This window comes from Oncorhynchus nerka, linkage group LG17 (genome assembly GCF_034236695.1).
Source record: "Oncorhynchus nerka isolate Pitt River linkage group LG17, Oner_Uvic_2.0, whole genome shotgun sequence".
Lineage (NCBI taxonomy): Eukaryota > Metazoa > Chordata > Actinopteri > Salmoniformes > Salmonidae > Oncorhynchus > Oncorhynchus nerka.
Genome location: NC_088412.1, coordinates 23,971,194 through 23,990,349, shown reverse-complemented (window position 1 = coordinate 23,990,349; position 19,156 = coordinate 23,971,194). Strand labels below are relative to the sequence as shown.

Below are 19,156 nucleotides of genomic sequence, written 5' to 3'. Positions count from 1 at the left end.
CAACACAATGCCACAGATGTCTCAAGTTTTGAGGGAGTGTACAATTGGCATGCTGACTGCAGGAATGTCCACCAGACATTTTTGTTCAGTATGAAACGTATCCTTCCTGTATCATATCGGAGCCCATGTACAGTGCCTTCAGGAAGTATTCATACCCCGTGACTTGTTTTTTCTCTCTCACCCATCTACACACAATAGTACCCCATAATGACAATGTGAAAACATGATTTTTTGGTGCGATTTTTGCAAATGTATAAAAAATTAAATACAGAAATATCTAATTTACTTAAGTATTCACAGCCCTGAGTCAATATGTGTTAGAATCACCTTTTGACGGTGATTACGCTGTGAGTCTTTCTGGGTCTCTTAAGAGCTTTCCACGCCTTAATTGCCCATTTTTATTAAATTCAAAATTCTTCAAGCTCTGGTTGTTGATCATTGCTAGACAACCATTTTCAGGTCTTGCCATAGATTTTCAAGTCAAAACTGTAACTCAGCCACTCAGGAACATTGACTGTCTTGGTAAGCAACCCCAGTGTAGATTTGGCCTTGTGTTTTAAGCTATTGTCCTGCTGACAGATTTATTTTATTTTTATTTTACCTTTATTTAACCAGGTAGGCAAGTTTGAGAACAAGTTCTCATTTACAATTGCAACCTGGCCAAGATAAAGCAAAGCAGTTTGACAGTTACAACGACACAGAGTTACACATGGAGTAAAACAAACATACAGTATAAATAAGTCTATATACAATGTGAGCAAATGAGGTGAGAAGGGAGGTAAAGGCAAAAAAGGCCATGGTGGCAAAGTAAATACAATATAGCAAGTAAAACACTGGAATGGTAGTTTTGCAATGGAAGAATGTGCAAAGTAGAAATAAAAATAATGGGGTGCAAAGGAGCTAAATAAATAAATAAATTAAATACAGTTGGGAAAGAGGTAGTTGTTTGGGCTAAATTATAGGTGGGCTATGTACAGGTGCAGTAATCTGTGAGCTGCTCTGACAGTTGGTGCTTAAAGCTAGTGAGGGAGATAAGTGTTTCCAGTTTCAGAGATTTTTGTAGTTCGTTCCAGTCATTGGCAGCAGAGAACTGGAAGGAGAGGCGGCCAAAGAAAGAATTGGTTTTGGGGGTGACTAGAGAGATATACCTGCTGGAGCGTGTGCTACAGGTGGGAGATGCTATGGTGACCAGCGAGCTGAGATAAGGGGGGACTTTACCTAGCAGGGTCTTGTAGATGACATGGAGCCAGTGGGTTTGGCGACGAGTATGAAGCGAGGGCCAGCCAACGAGAGCGTACAGGTCGCAATGGTGGGTAGTATATGGGGCTTTGGTGACAAAACGGATTGCACTGTGATAGACTGCATCCAATTTGTTGAGTAGGGTATTGGAGGCTAATTTTGTAAATGACATTGCCAAAGTCGAGGATTGGTAGGATGGTCAGTTTTACAAGGATATGTTTGGCAGCATGAGTGAAGGATGCTTTGTTGCGAAATAGGAAGCCAATTCTAGATTTAACTTTGGATTGGAGATGTTTGATATGGGTCTGGAAGGAGAGTTTACAGTCTAAACAGACACCTAAGTATTTGTAGTTGTCCACGTATTCTAAGTCAGAGCCGTCCAGAGTAGTGATGTTGGACAGGCGGGTAGGTGCAGGTAGCGATCGGTGGAAGAGCATGCATTTAGTTTTACTTGTATTTAAGAGCAATTGGAGGCCACGGAAGGAGAGTTGTATGGCATTGAAGCTTGCCTGGAGGGTTGTTAACACAGTGTCCAAAGAAGGGCCGGGAGTATACAGAATGGTGTCGTCTGCGTAGAGGTGGATCAGAGACTCACCAGCAGCAAGAGCGACCTCATTGATGTATACAGAGAAGAGAGTCGGTCCAAGAATTGAACCAGATGAATTCATCTGTGGGGTACAGAGATTACGTTGTCATTAAAAAATCATGTTAAACACAATAGTCCATGCAACATATCTGACTTGTTAAGCAACAAGCGCATTTTTACTCCTGAACATTTCAGCTTTAAATGTTTTATAAAAAAATGTAATACAAATAAAAAGCTTCGTCCACATTGACATTTATGAGGTATTGTGTGTAGGCCCGTGACAAACACATCTACATTGAATCCATTTTCAATTCAGGACGTAACACAAAATGTGGAAAATGTCAAAGGGTGTGAGTACTTTCTGAAGGCGATGTATGTACCCATAAAACATTGTGCTAAATGGTGAATGCCCCTATTGCCCCCCCCCCTAATGATATTATTTTTCTCATTAATCCTTTGACTACCTTACATTTTTAGGATATTCAAATAACTGTTTTGAGATGTTACTCTGTTAAATTATTTTGTTGACCAGAACAACACAGGGCTGTATGGGGGGCCAGGTCATCTTTCTAGCACTGTCACTCCTCACACTGTCTGAGCCTGCAGTGTGTTCATTTCACAACCCAGCCACACCTACTAATACTTCAACTACAGTGTGAACCATAAGCTAACAAACCATGTTATGTGAAAACCTAAAACCATAATCGGACGGTCCAGCTCTGTTAGCCAGCAGAAGGAGGGTGGGATGTATGGACAGAGAGAGATGGGATTAGTCTATCACTGTCTGGTATGATGTACACTTTTTCAACCTTCTCTCTCTGTTTTCCATCCCTCTCTCCTCCTTTCTCCTCTTTTTGTCATTCAGTTTCAGAACAGCCATGCTGTAAGGCCCTGTATGACTTTGACCCGGAGAATGAGGGAGAGCTGGGCTTCAAGGAGGGCGATATCATCACCCTGACCAATCAGATCGATGAGAACTGGTACGAAGGCATGCTGCACGGCCAATCAGGATTTTTCCCTCTCAACTACGTGGAGATTGTCGTCCCCCTGACAAACTAAAGAGTGCCTTAAGAGTACGTGAGAGAGGGAATGAGGAGCCAGTTGAATCTGTGGGAAAGATCCTAGAGTCTTCGTCCTCATCTTCACCATCATCACAGACGTACCTGTACTCTTTGGCACGGTTTCATCTTCATATTTGAAGGAGGAAAATTGGAAAATGATGGCTTCTCACATTCCAGTTCAAATAGAAAGAGATTTGAATATGATCCCCCTGCCCTACAAGCGAATACGGAAGACTGACATTCGGACACAGGCATGAAGAACCTGACTCAACCAGACTAACATTTTAAAGTAACGTTTTCTGTCAACCACAGATATCTCTACAGAAAATAGAAGTTTCAAATTAAATGTATCAAAATTGAAATGGTAACAATTTATTATTGAATGTAAAGTTACGTACCTGTAAGCAGCAGAAGACATTAACATCTGCAGTTAGCTGGTTCTGACTGTAAACTATACCACTTGTAAAGCCTTGTCTTTTTATTTTTCGTAGTTTCAAAACAAAAAATGTATTTCACACATCCCGCATTTCTCCAAGTCCCACATTTTAGTATGGACTCTGCTGAGTATTCGCCTTATTTACAAGGCAAGTATGTCGGACACTGCAACTGCAAAGCCTTGCAAATAGTGGCTTTTGACTGGACTACATCTCTTGAAGCCCCCTGCTGGCCAGGCTAACACAACCATCCGCCTCAGTAAACAACTACAGCAATGCCTTGTACTAATGATCCATTTACAGTCAGTTGATTTACAAAACGATGTACCTTCTGTATGCCTGAGCCACAGGAGAGCATGAAGGGCCTCAGACATTGTTTAGTTTTGCTATGGTCTGCATTTGATTTGTTTTGGTCTAAGCCTCATTTATTGTTTTTTTAATGTACAGCTAAACGGTTCAATTGCACCTTGGTCCTCCAATGAGATTGTTGATGTATGTGTGAGGGACTGTGTAAGTAATGTGTAGTTGGAGGCCTCTACTGAAAGGATGTTCAAACCCAGACCGTCAGACTGAAGCCCGTGAGGAGAAAACTGTTTGAGTTTGGGTCTAGTTAACATTTATAAGAAAACATTTTCCCCAGGGGCTACTGGACATTTCATGACGTTAGCAACATTCCTGTGTGTTTTTAGTTTTCCTGTCTGTCCATCTGTTCAATAGAGGAAACACAGCTAAAAATGCCAAATAGAATAGAGTACATGGTGTGTGGACCGTATGTGATCTGGTGAGGTGGGGGTTTTAGGTGTGTCATCATAGTGCCTGTCTGTTCAGCTTGTCCTTAGAACCTCAGCTTGTACATCCATAGACAACAACGCTGCTGGCAGTGTCTCCGTCTGTCTCCCACATAGTGCACATAAACGTGGGACTCTTTTCAGATGCGTGTGTGAGACTGTGAAGTTCTTTAGGATCAGGAAATCTCGTTCATTCACGTCTGTATTAAGTATTATTTACTTCTTCGTTGGTTATCACACTTCTCCCCGGGTCTTGTAGGAGGAGGGGTTGGTGTGTGCTGCTGGACAGGACTGCGTACGGTGTCAAATATAGTAAATACTGAATGAGGAAATGACTGGGAAACTGAATAATAATATATGGTTATTTTATTTGTGATGATGGTTCTGTTAGGAAAAGCCCCTGCTACCAAGATGCATACTGTCAGAGCTTAAAGAACCTCCATGATTGATAGTTGTGGATATGATTGAGTTACACATGCTGCAGTGCACTTTTTCATTCACATATTTCTCTCCCCTCGGTGTTGAGGTCCAGGCTAACTTTAGCTACTATTTTCTCTTCCAGTCTGCTCCCTCCATCCACCACTCTGCTCTGTCTCTCACATCACCTCCTCTCTGGTGTTAGAGCTCTCCCATACGTTTACAGGCCTGGGTTCTGTTCATTTCAATGACAGAGTGCAGTGGTGGACTGATACAGAGCAACCTGGATCACACACCAATAAGAGTCCAAAACATAATTTATAGTTAGGGGTGCTTCAGTGCCTTTGGGAAAGAAATTAGGAAAAGACTACAACCAACCAAAATAACCAAGCTACTTACTATGGTCATGAATTTCTGTAGTAAGGGTTCTGTTCATTTCCTGCCTTGGCACTTTGCTGTGTACAGACAGTTGTGCATGTGTACACTTGCTTTTGTGACACACTACACTTTTTAAAAAGGGTAATTTCTGTCTAATCCGTTGGAGAACCAGAATTATCACTTGAACTAAAAAAGATAATTCTGGCACTCAATGGTATTACTTTTTTACATACAAAACATTCACAAAAAAATGTTTTAAATTAATCTTTGCATGTAGGTCTACCGAATACCTTGTAAATGTATGTATTTTACTTTGTTTTCTTTTTACTTTTGGTATGTCATTGTATGGTATGTCAAATTTAACTGCAATATATTGTCATGTATTATAAAAACATATTTGTACTTGCTTTTTCTTGTTTTCTGCCTTCTACCATCTTTGAATAAATAAATGTCACCCAAGCATTTTTGTACTGTGCAAGGACTGTTTTTGAAAATAATGTTTTGATCATAAGTGTAAATAAACTATTACTGCTTAATTGCCAAAATGTTAATGCATGTGAGGTGGAATCTACACTAATGATAATTTTTTGTGTGTGTTTTTGATGGAAATGTTCAGTAGGTTGGTGGGACAAAAGGTGGCAGTGTAGTTCTTTCCAAAGCACCATCAACACTAACAGTGAGCAGACAGTAAAATACAATGTTTTATCAAATAGAAAGTTAAAATATGCAATATATTGTCTCGTGTGTATATATTGCATATTTTAACATTGTATTTTACTACAAATATTGTTAGATCAGGATTTTACTTTTGATGATATTCTATGATTGTAAATGGTGTGCAATTAATTCTGTCTATAGCTAGGTTTCCTTTCAATTGGCGTCAGATTTTCATGCAAATATTTTAAAATCCGCATAAACCTTACCGTGAAATGCTTATTTACAAGCCCTTAACTAACAATTCAGTTCAATAAATAGTTAAATAAATATTGACTAAATAAAGTAAAAATATCTAATAAAAAGTAACAAGAAATATACATAACAATAATGAGGCTATATACAGGTACCGAGTCAATGTGTGGGGGTACAGGTTAGTCGAGGTCATTTGTAAAGCGACTATGTACAGATAATAAACAGCAAGTAGCAGCAGTGTAAAAACACTGGTGTCGTCAGCAAACGTAATGATGGTGTTGTTGTCGAGCTTGGCCACGCAGTAGTGGGTGGACAGGTAGTACAGGGGGTCAATGTAAATAGTCCGGGTGGCCATTTGATTAGTTGTTCAGCAGTCTTAGACACTCTGGTACTGCTTGCCGTGCAGTAGCAGAGAGAACAGTCTATGACATGGGTGACTGGAGTCTGACCATTTTTTGGGCCTTCCTCTTAATTGCACACCATTTCCTCTGACACCACTAGTATATAGGTCCTGGATGTCAGGAAGCTTGGCCCCAGTGATGGTTGTGTGTACAGCCCAGTACCTCTGTAGTGCCTTACGGTCAGATGCTATACCAGGCGGTGATACAACCGGTCAGGATGCTCTCGGTGGTGCAGCTGTAGAACTTTTTGAGGATCTGGGGACCTATGCCAAATCTTTTCAGTCTCTTGAGGGAGAAAAGGTGTTGTCAAGCCTTCTTCACGACTATCTTGGTGTGTTTGGACCATGATAGTTTGTTGGTGATGGGGACACCAAGGAACTTGAAACTCTCGACCCGCTCCACTTCAGTCCTGTCGATGTTAATGAGGGCCTGTTCGGCCCTCCTTTTCCTATAGTCCACAATCAGCTCCTTTGTCTTGCTCACATTGAGAGAGAGAGATTGTTGTCCTGGCACCACACTGCCAGGTCTCTGACCTCCTCCATATAGGCTGTCTCATCGTTGTCGGTGATCAGGCCTACCACTGTTTAGTCGTCAGCAAACTTAATGATGGTGTTGGAGTCGTGCTTGGCCACGCAGTCGTGGATGATCAGGGAGTACAGGAGGGGACTAAGCACGCACCCCTGAGGGGCCCCAGTGTCGAGGATCGGCGTGGCAGATATGTTGTTGCCTACCCTTACCACCTGGGGGCGGCACGTCAGGAAGTCCAGCACCCAGTTGCAGAGGGAGGTGTTTAGTCCCAGGGTCCTTAGCTTAGTGATAAGCTTTGTGGGCGGGCACTATGGTGTTGAGCTGTAGTCAGTGAATCGCATTCTCACATAGGTGTTCCTTTTGTCTAGGTGAGAAAGGGCAGTGTGGAGTGCGATTGAGTTTGCGTCATCTGTTGATCTGTTGGGGCGGTATGCGAATTGGAGTGGGTCTGGGGTTTCTGGCATGATGGTGTTGTGCTACGGGGTGGTAGTGCTATGGGGCAGTAATCATTTAGGCAGGTTATCATTGCTTTTTTTGGGCACAGGGACTATGGTGGTATGTTTGAAACATGCAGGTATTACAGACTCGGCCAGGGAGAGGTTTAAAATGTCAGTGAAGACATTTGAAAGTTGGTCCACACATGCTTTGAGTACACGTCCTGGTAATCAGTCTGGCCCCTTCTGCTTTGTGAATGTTCACATTGGCTATGGAGAGCGTGATCACAAAGTCGTCCGGAAAACAGCTGGTGCTCTCATGCATTCTTCAGTGTTACTTGCCTCGAAGCGAGCATAAAAGGCATTTAGCTTGTCTGGTTGGCTTGCGTCACTGGGCAGCTCTCGTCTGGGTTTCCCTTTGTAGTCCATAATAGTTTTCAAGCCCTGCCACATCCGATGAGTGTCAGAGCCGGTGTAGTAGGATTCAATCTTAGCCCTGTATTTCCTGTTTGATAGTTCGTCTGAGGGCATAGTGGGATTTCTTATAAGCGTCCGGATTAGTGTCCCACTCCTTGTGGATGTTGCCTGTAATCCATGGCTTCTGGAAGGGAAACGTACGTACGGTCACTGTGGGGACGACGTAGTCGATGCACTTATTGATGAAGCCGGTGACTGAGGTGGTATACTCCTCAATGCCATTGGATGAATCCCAGAACATATTCCAATCTGTGCTAGCAAAACAGTCCTGTAGCGTAGCATCCGCATCATCTGACCACTTCCGTATTGAAGTCACTGGTACTTCCTGCTTTAGTTGTTGCTTGTAAGCAGGAATCAGGAGGATAGAATTATGGTCAGATTTGCTAAATAGAGGGAAAGGGAGAGCATTATATGCGTCTCTGTGTGTGGAGTAGAGGTGGTCTAGTTTTTTCCCCTCTGGTTGCACATGTGACATGCTTGTAGAAATGAGGTAAAACTGATTTAGGTTTGCCTGCTTTAAAGTCCCCGGCCACTAGGAGCGCCACTTCTGGATGAGCATTGTCTTGTTTGCTTATGTCCTTATAGAGTTGGTTGAGTGCGGTCTTAGTGCCAGCATCGGTTTGTGGTGGTAAATAGACGGCTACGAACAATATAGATGAGACATTTCTTGGTAGATTGTATGGTCTACAGGTTATCGTGAGGTATTCTACCTCAGGCAAGCAATACCTCAAGACTTCTTTAATATTAGACATCGCGCACCAGCAGATATTGACAAATAGACACACACCCTCACCCCTCATCTTACCAGACATAGCTGCTCTGTCCTGCCGAAACACGGAGAAACCAGCCAGCTCTATATTATACGTGTTGTCGATCAGCCAAGTCTCGGTGAAACATTATATATTACTGTTTTTAATGTCCCATTGGTAGGATAGTCTTAATCATAGATTGTCCCGTTTGTTTTCCAATGATTGCACATTGGCCAATAATACAGGCAGTGGTGGTTTACTCACTCGGAGCAGCAATGAGAACTGCCCCTCCCTACCTTCAGGCTATGCTCAAATCCTACATCCCAACCCGAGCACTCTGTTCCGCCACCTCTGGTCTCTTGGAAATCGCACTGTAATTTCCTGGTTGCTAAAATTCTACACCGTTCACTCGATTTCAGTTTGTGAGAAAACGAGCACTGAATAGTGTAGGGAGTCATTGTACCATCTAAGTTGTTGTGAAATATCTTTTCAATAACAAAAAATATTGGTTTTATCAACTGGTGGACCCATAGCTGTGGGAAGTACAGTAGGGATGCTGAGGTAGGCTGTGCTGGTAGGCTAGTCTACATTATTATGGATAAGAGCAAAAATATTTATATTTGTCAAAAGGCAATCAAGCATTGCTCATTGTGTCACCAGAAAAAGACCCTCAATATGTATTGGAAAGGAGCAGAAAGCTCATCACCTTGCACTGTCAACAGCCTGTGAAGTTCATCATAATTTATTTAATCTGTAGCCTAATAAACTGCATAGTTTCCAGTTAATTAAAAAAAAAATTTTTTTTTAATTTTGCACGCCCAATTTTTCAGTTTTTGATTTGTTAAAAAAGTTTGAAATATCCAATAAATGTCGTTCCACTTCATGATTGTGTCCCACTTGTTGTTGATTCTTCACAAAAAATACAGTTTTATATCTTTATGTTTGAAGCCTGAAATGTGGCAAAAGGTCGCAAAGTTCAAGGGGGCCGAATACTTTCGCAAGGCACTGTATTAAATTGTACTAAAACTTCCTGTTTCCATCACAGCTGTAGTGATTTTTGTTCATATGACTTCACTAGCATAAAACTGTAGATGGAAACATGGTTAATGACTGCAAAAAAACAAGAATCTACTACTATTACAGAAACACAGAAGTAGTTCCACTATGTGTTTTTAATCTAATTGTATTGGTAACATACACATATTTAGCAGATGTTATTGCGGGTGAAGCGAAATGCTTGTGCTGCAAAGTTGCTTAGGAGCTTGAAGCAGAGCTGCCATGTCAGTGTGCCATCCTGTTCTGTGTATTTAGCAGGTTCAAGGCATTGTTCTCATATCAGTACTTCCACATGTCACAGACCACAGTTTCGATAAATATATCACAGGTAATAGAGAAGAGGAAGACCCTTATTTCCATGTCGACTTCTGTAACAACAGTCTGATGCCAAGCACTGGCAGCAGACGCTAGGGAACACATTCACAGCACACAAACATTGTCAGTTATACAGACCTCACAGTCAGAAAAGGCCATGGAGACCAGTACACTCACCCTCCGGACTCTGGAGTCACCATCTCCTCCTTCAGGCCAGTGCACATTCAGCTTACAGTATGCCTGAGGCCATGGCAGCAGTTGTAAGACCACAGACAAAGGACAGAAATGACAACTTATTATCTGTGTAGACCCTATTCCCTACAAAAGTAGTGCACTACAGTATGGGGAATAGGGTGTCATTTTGAGATTTTCATTTGAGATCAGTGCATTATACACAAACTTGTTTCTCTTCCACCTTAGTGTGTGTTGATGACTTGGTTGTAGATGAGCTCCAGGATCTGAGAGTAGGTCTGGTCTTTGGGTGTGTGGCCTCTCAGAGAGCCCTGGGGGAGAGAGAGGGAGAGCGAAACCAAACAAGTGAGGAGGAAATCTCTGAGGGACAATTCCTAACTGGAGATAACATGCATGACTCGAACTTCACGCAAATGTATCGATGTCAATGAGAGATGTGAGATAATTTGGGTATCATGCGTAGATCACAAGTTAGTATCCGGCCCTAAGTGATTAACATGGTGTGGAATCTATGCTACTTGTGTTACATAGCAGTTTCCTGTTGTAAATGGCTTATGTTTCACAGACCTTGATTTTGTCCATCATGGTGGTATCAGGACACCAGAACTGATGGAACTGTACCAGGTCAGGAGCTGCCCTGTAGAAGTCCACCAGCAGCATCTGTGGAACAATAATTGAATACAGTAAGAAGAGCACAGTTACAAAATGGCCAATGGTCTACAATTTGAATGAATTTGCATAGGTATGGTTACTATGATGATAACTAAGTTTACAGACAATACCATCTCATTCAGGATGTCACTGGTCAGGAAGTTATCTTGTACATAGGTCCCTACCACCACCACCACAGGGATGCCATGGTCATTGGGCCTTTGCTGTGGATGGTAGAATAGTGATAAGTCGGTGTTATAGATGTTTACCTGACAGACCTCGCATGAACAGATTCTGGCAGATCTGAAAGGTCATTGATTGTTTTTCACACAAACATCTGTATCATACTGTGGAATTGGCGTGTGTTGATCCATGTCCTGATATTATCAGTGTTACTCTGGCTTACCTCTTCCTCAACAGCAAAGGCCCAATCTCTATCTGCGACAGGGAAATGCTCTTAAACTGCAAGCAAAAGGGCACAACAACAGAGGTCATACATGTTGAAGATCATTACTGACATTGCTCACGGTCTCTGCTTTTAAAGGAAATGCTCACGTTGTGTGTTAGTGTCCTATCGTCCTCTGAGGTAGCCCACCACCTCACTGGTGGTCAGGTGACAGTGGAAATCCTGAGGACACACAATCATGCATCTGTCATTTTCCCCCAATACAACGGACTCAAACTGTAGTTTTACATTTCTTATCTTACTACCACTGTATGACTTACCATGAGAAGCATCACGTTGCTGCATACAGCACATTGAAAGGCTGGAATCTCTTGATGGTTGAGAAAGCTGATAATCCCACCAACGTGTGTGGACCCCTGTCGATATACAGTATGTGTTTAATTGTTGACGCTTACTTATATGCATTATATGCATTATTGAGACAGGCTGGGATAAGCACAAATATACCTTGCATTCCTGGTACCCAGAGTGCAGTATCTGATGGGGATTATCTCTCTGTCTCCTCTCCTGGGCACAAGGCTGATATCTGTTAGAGGGAGCCCATTAGATACATCTTTCTCATATCACTCTCTACCATACATAGTTTAAATTACATAATGCCATTTCTCCAGATTCTTGGTGGATTGAATGTCTCACCATGCAGCTCATGTTTGTTCTTCCTACTCTTGTCACCTGTCGGCAATGCCGTCTTTCCCTCTTCCTCATCTCCCTTCGCGTCATCTTCTACCTCGCTCACTAAGCTCTGACATCACAGGACGAGGGAGGGTTTGAGATGCCAGTATTCTACAGTGCTTCTCTCCCTCCAAATCTCCCTCTTCCAGCATCCCTTCCTTTTGAGGCCTCTTTTCCTGTAGAGCTTTGTTTCCGTATCAACAAACCTCCCTCTTTTTCTCCTCCTCACCATGTCTGCGCTGGGCTGGTACTTATGCAGCCAGCTGGTCTTGTACTGCACTCGTTTCTGGCCCCTGTAGCGCACTGAGGCCCACCCACAGCCCGACTTCTTAGCAGGGTTGACCAGGCGCTTGCAGTGTGTGGCCCAGGCACTGGGAGATTTGCCCTGTCTCCACCCAGCAGATCTTCCCATCGTTAAACAGGTCGCCTAAAAACGTTTTACCCGAGGGAGGGAAGGATGCAACTTTAGGCTGGTGCTGGCAACATTATGTAGTGAGGTCCATACAGAAGTGGTTTGTCGAGATCGGTGTGAAAGAACTTGACTGGCCTGCACAGAGCCCTGCCTCAACCCCATCGAACACCTTTGGGATGAATTGGAAAGCCGACAGCGAGCCAGGCCTAAACGCCAGGCTCTGACCTTACTAATGATCATGTGGCTGAATTGAAGCAAGTCCACACAGCAATGTTCCAATATTTGGTGGAAAGCTTTCCCAGAAGAGTGGAGGCTGTTATAGCAGCAAAAGTGGACCAACTCCATATTAACGGCCATGATTTTCGAATGAAAAGTTTGATGAGCATGTATCCACATACTTTTGGCCATATAGTGTATTTGTGTATGATAATCAGTTACAGGTGCATTACCAGGTAGTAAATGGACAGCACTCCATCCCCAGGCTCTACCAGGCTGTCCTTCAGCAGCACTCTCAGGGTAATGCCTCTCCTCCTCAGCAGGGAACCACAACCCGAGAGGGTTCTTGGGTCTGACTACGCTCCTCCTCTTCCTCTCCTCCCTCCTCCATGACCTGTGGAGACAAGGGTGGCTCAGAGTCTGTGAACACAGACACACTCAGATATTTTAAGCATTATGCATTTGTAAGCCATTCAATAGAAAGGTGATCTCTTAGTGCCAAAGATTGCCATTCATCCACAAAAAGAAGTCCAACAAATGATTCCCTCTGAATTTGTTATAGGGGTCATGACATCTTTGAGATCAAGAAGTCACCCAGTGACCCACATAAATCACTGTCAATGTTGAAATGTAATAATCTGTTGGACGTTACATTTAAAGTTGTTTGACATAGCTAATTTGTTGTCACTTTTGATCATTTGTGATAGCCCTAATTAATGTTGTGGCTTTTGTGAGACAGCATCTATTTATATGGTTAGTAAGAAAAAAAGAAACGCAGAAGGCATTCCATATAGGGATAAAATAGTAGCCTACTGATTTGATCTAATTGTATTAATTACCACTATTACATTTAAAGATGGATGCGCGTTGTTCTTTATTCTTGGCCATTGGTTATTTATCCGCTCCTCGAGATGAATTTCACTCAACATTTTAATTAAAATCATGTATTATTCTCACCCATTTCCATGAAAGCGTTTGAGAGCCGCTAGAGGTTTTCTTTTCACCCACTTTTGATCAATGCTCAGAAGGGTTCAATAAACACACTGGCTGGAAAGCTATTATGCAAAAACTTAACATGAACGCGTCTGCAGTGTAGTGTTGTGGTGTTTTAATGTCAATTCCTCATTCCCGTCCTTGTCACTCTCCCCGTAAACTAAAGCGATGTTTCTTTGATCATATAGGTTATATCTCATTGTAAACTATTTGCTGTTCAGTCGCTATCAGACACCGTTTGTTATAGTCAAAAAATATATTTATCTATCCATTAAGTATCCATTAGTAATTACATAGTATTGAATCAGATATCAATTCCTGCTTCCGGAAAGATAGTGTCGCTGGGTGCTTTGAGATAGCCGCTATGTGGCCAAAAATAAAATATTTATCCCCCACTAGAGAATTTCCTCTTCCAGTGCCACGCATCTAATCAAATCAAATCAAATGTATTTATATAACCCTTCGTACATCAGCTGATATCTCAAAGTGCTGTACAGAAACCCAGCCTAAAACCCCAAACAGCAAGCAATGCAGGTGTAGAAGCACGGTGGCTAGGAAAAACTCCCTAGAAAGGCCAAAACCTAGGAAGAAACCTAGAGAGGAACCAGGCTATGAGGGGTGGCCAGGGTGTGCCGGGTGGAGATTATAACAGAACATGGCCAAGATGTTAAAATGTTCATAAATGACCAGTATGGTCAAATAATAATAATCACAGGCAGAACAGTTGAAACTGGAGCAGCAGCACGGCCTGGTGGACTGGGAACAGCAAGGAGTCATCATGCCAGGTAGTCCTGAGGCATGGTCTAGGGCTCAGCTTCTGCCAGAGAGAGAGAGAAAGAAAGAGAGAAAGAGAGAATTAGAGCATACTTAAATTCACACAGGACACCGGATAAGACAGGAGAAGTACTCCAGATATAACAAACTGACCCTAGCCCCCTGACACATAAACTACTGCAGCATAAATACTGGAGGTTAAGCCAGGAGGGGTCAGGAGACACTGTGGCCCCATCCGATGATACCCCCGGACAGGGCCAAACAGGAAGGATATAACCCCACCCACTTTGCCAAAGTACAGCCCCCACACTACTAGAGGGATATCTTCAACCACGAACTTACCATCCTGAGACAAGGCCGAGTATAGCCCACAAAGATCTCCACCACGGCACAACCCAAGGGGGGCCGCCAACCCAGACAGGAAGATCACATCAGTGACTCAACCCACTCAAGTGACGCACCCCTCCTAGGAATGGCATGGAAGAGCACCAGTAAGCCAGTGACTCAGCCCCTGTAATATGGTTAGAGGCAGAAAATCCCAGTGGAAAGAGGGGAACCGGACAGGCAGAGACAGCAAGGGCGGTTCGTTGCTCCAGAGCCTTTCCATTCACCTTCACACTCCTGGGCCAGACTACACTCAATCATATGACCCACTGTAGAGATGAGTCTTCAGTAAAGACTTAAAGGTTGAGACCGAGTTTGTGTCTCTCACATGGGTAAGCAAACCATTCCATAAAAAATGGAGGAGAAAGCCCTGCCTCAAGCTGTTTGCTTAGAAATTCTAGGGACAATTAGGTGGCCTGCGTCTTGTGACCGTAGCGTACGTGTAAGTATGTACGGCAGGACCAAATCAGAGAGATAGGTAGGAGCAAGCCCATGTAATGCTTTGTAGGTTAGTAGTAAAACCTTGAAATCAGCCATTGCCTTGACAGGAAGCCAGTGTAGGGAGGCTAGCACTGGAGTAATATGATCAAATTCTTTGGTTCTAGTCAGGATTCTAGCAGCCGTATTTAGCACTAACTGAAGCTTATTTAGTGCTTTATCCAGGTAGCCGGAAAGTAGAGCATTGCAGTAGTCGAACCTAGAAGTAAAAAAAGCATGGATTAATTTTTCTGCATCATTTTTGGACAGAAAGTTTCTAATTTTTGCCATGTTACGTAGATGGAAAAAAAGCTGTCCTTGAAACAATCTTGATATGTTTGTCAAAAGAGAGATCAGGGTCCAGAGTAATGCCAAGGTCCTTCACAGTTTTATTTGAGACGACTGTACAACCATTAAGATTAATCGTCAGATTCAACAGAAGATCTCTTTGTTTCTTGGGACCTAGAACAAGCATCTCTGTTTTGTCCGAGTTTAAAAGTAGAAAGTTTGCAGCCATCCACTTCCTTATGTCTGAAACACAGGCTTCTAGCGAGGGCAATTTGGGGCTTCACAAAGTTTCATTGAAATGTACAGCTGTGTGTCATCCGCATAGCAGTGAAAGTTAACATTATATTTTTGAATGACATCCCCAAGAGGTAAAATATATAGTGAGAACAATAGTGGTCCTAAAACGGAACCTTGAGGAACACCAAAATTTACAGTTGATTTGTCAGAGGACAAACCATTCACAGAGACAAACTGATATCTTTCCGACAGATAAGATCTAAACCAGGCCAGAACTAGTCCGTGATTCCTCGCCTCTTTCCTCCTCACGGTGTTCCTTCAGCTCTAACAGAAGAAAATTAACCAAACAAATCAGGTGGAGGCCAGCAAAACCACCTACAAGTAAACCCTCACTGTGACAATAGGCCTAGGCTACTTATTGGCACCATATATTGGCACTCACAACTGCGTAGCCAAGCACGACTCCATCATCATCATTACATTTGCTGACAACAGTGGTAGGCCTGATCACCAACAACAATGAGACAGCCGAATAGCAGCACTGTAAAAACTATTACACTCAACTGAACGACTTGATTAGTGTAGTGTTAGCTAGCTACATAGTTGTCTTTGCTGTCTTCGTATCCAAGATAATTGTGTAGTTTAGAGTGTGTAGTCTTAGAGTGATTATCTTAATTTACCGAGGTTAGCTAGCCAGCTATTTGTCGTCCTTAACGTAGGAGACACTGCTAGCTAGCCAACAGCTAGCCAACGTCTACCGAATAGAACATCCTCACTCAACAACCCGGTCGCATTCCGCTTCGCTCCACAGGTAGTATCACATATTCATTTCATTTCATTACAGTACAACGGTTTGATTTGTTTGATCGTAGCTAGCTACATAGCTAGCTACATAGCCGTCTTTGTATCAAAGATAATTGTGTAGTCTAGAGCGATTTTCTAGGTTAGCTAGCCAGCTATTGTCGTTCTTTTAACGCAACGTAACGTAATCAACACTGCTAGCTAGCCAGCTAGCCCCCGAATAGCAGCACTGTAGAAACTATCACACTCAACGGAACGACTTGATTAGTGTAGTGTCAACAACGCAGCCACTGCCAGCTAGCCTACAAAGTCAACAACGCAGCCACTGCCAGCTAGCCTACTTCAGCAGTACTGTATCATTTTAATCATTTTAGTCAATAAGATTCTTGCTACGTAAGCTTAACTTTCTGAACATTCGAGACGTGTAGTCCACTTGTCATTCCAATCTCCTTTGCATTAGCGTAGCCTCTTCTGTAGCCTGTCAACTATGTGTCTGTCTATCCCTGTTCTCTCCTCTCTGCACAGACCATACAAACGCTCCACACCGCGTGGCCGCGGCCACCCTAATCTGGTGGTCCCAGCGCGCACGACCCACGTGGAGTTCCAGGTCTCCGGTAGCCTCTGGAACTGCCGATCTGCGGCCAACAAGGCAGAGTTCATCTCAGCCTATGCCTCCCTCCAGTCCCTCGACTTCTTGGCACTGACGGAAACATGGATCACCACAGATAACACTGCTACTCCTACTGCTCTCTCTTCGTCCGCCCACGTGTTCTCGCACACCCGAGAGCTTCTGGTCAGCGGGGTGGTGGCACCGGGATCCTCATCTCTCCCAAGTGGTCATTCTCTCTTTCTCCCCTTACCCATCTGTCTATCGCCTCCTTTGAATTCCATGCTGTCACAGTTACCAGCCCTTTCAAGCTTAACATCCTTATCATTTATCGCCCTCCAGGTTCCCTCGGAGAGTTCATCAATGAGCTTGATGCCTTGATAAGCTCCTTTCCTGAGGACGGCTCACCTCTCACAGTTCTGGGCGACTTTAACCTCCCCCACGTCTACCTTTGACTCATTCCTCTCTGCCTCCTTCTTTCCACTCCTCTCCTCTTTTGACCTCACCCTCTCACCTTCCCCCCTACTCACAAGGCAGGCAATACGCTCGACCTCATCTTTACTAGATGCTGTTCTTCCACTAACCTCATTGCAACTCCCCTCCAAGTCTCCGACCACTACCTTGTATCCTTTTCCCTCTCGCTCTCATCCAACACTTCCCACACTGCCCCTACTCGGATGGTATCGCGCCGTCCCAACCTTCGCTCTCTCTCCCCGCTTCTCTCTCCTCTTCCATCCTATCATCTCTTCCCTCTGCTCAAACCTTCTCCAACCTATCTCCTGATTCTGCCTCCTCAACCCTCCTCTCCTCCCTTTCTGCATCCTTTGACTCTCTATGTCCCCTATCCTCCAGGCCGGCTCGGTCCTCCCCTCCCGCTCCGTGGCTCGACGACTCATTGCGAGCTCACAGAACAGGGCTCCGGGCAGCCGAGCGGAAATGGAGGAAAACTCGCCTCCCTGCGGACCTGGCATCCTTTCACTCCCTCCTCTCTACATTTTCCTCTTCTCTCTCTGCTGCTAAAGCCACTTTCTACCACTCTAAATTCCAAGCATCTGCTTCTAACCCTAGGAAGCTCTTTGCCACCTTCTCCTCCCTCCTGAATTCTCCCCCCCCTCCTCCCTCGCTGCAGATGACTTCGTCAACCATTTTGAAAAGAAGGTCGACGACATCCGATCCTCGTTTGCTAAGTCAAACGACACCGCTGGTTCTGCTCACACTGCCCTACCCTGTGCTCTGACCTCTTTCTCCCCTCTCTCTCCAGATGAAATCTCGCGTCTTGTGACGGCCGGCCGCCCAACAACCTGCCCGCTTGACCCTATCCCCTCCTCTCTTCTCCAGACCATTTCCGGAGACCTTCTCCCTTACCTCACCTCGCTCATCAACTCATCCCTGACCGCTGGCTACGTCCCTTCCGTCTTCAAGAGAGCGAGAGTTGCACCCCTTCTGAAAAAACCTACACTCGATCCCTCCGATGTCAACAACTACAGACCAGTATCCCTTCTTTCTTTTCTCTTCAAAACTCTTGAACGTGCCGTCCTTGGCCAGCTCTCCCGCTATCTCTCTCAGAATGACCTTCTTGATCCAAATCAGTCAGGTTTCAAGACTAGTCATTCAACTGAGACTGCTCTTCTCTGTATCACGGAGGCGCTCCGCACTGCTAAAGCTAACTCTCTCTCCTCTGCTCTCATCCTTCTAGACCTATCGGCTGCCTTCGATACTGTGAACCATCAGATCCTCCTCTCCACCCTCTCCGAGTTGGGCATCTCCGGCGCGGCCCACGCTTGGATTGCGTCCTACCTGACAGGTCGCTCCTACCAGGTGGCGTGGCGAGAATCTGTCTCCTCACCACGCACTCTCACCACTGGCGTCCCCCAGGGCTCTGTTCTAGGCCCTCTCCTATTCTCGCTATACACCAAGTCACTTGGCTCTGTCATAACCTCACATGGTCTCTCCTATCATTGCTATGCAGACGACACACAATTAATCTTCTCCTTTCCCCCTTCTGATGACCAGGTGGCGAATCGCATCTCTGCATGTCTGGCAGACATATCAGTGTGGATGACGGATCACCACCTCAAGCTGAACCTCGGCAAGACGGAGCTGCTCTTCCTCCCGGGGAAGGACTGCCCGTTCCATGATCTCGCCATCACGGTTGACAACTCCATTGTGTCCTCCTCCCAGAGCGCTAAGAACCTTGGCGTGATCCTGGACAAC

General features: G+C 44.2%; 1 protein-coding gene and 1 pseudogene across 1 annotated transcript in view; one reads left to right on the top strand and one right to left on the bottom strand.

Annotated features, from left to right (window-relative positions):
• Positions 1–5,363, top strand: part of LOC115144931 (endophilin-A2-like) — a 31,515-nt gene extending 26,152 nt beyond the window's left edge. The window contains exon 9 of the mRNA XM_029686083.2: positions 2,691–5,363. Coding sequence (XP_029541943.1) covers positions 2,691–2,884 — 194 coding nt within the window. The 3' untranslated portion in view covers positions 2,885–5,363. The remainder of the gene's footprint in view (positions 1–2,690) is intronic.
• A 4,825-nt stretch (positions 5,364–10,188) lies between these two features.
• Positions 10,189–13,342, bottom strand: LOC115144997 (MPN domain-containing protein-like; annotated as a pseudogene).
• Positions 13,343–19,156: the final 5,814 nt, after the last annotated feature.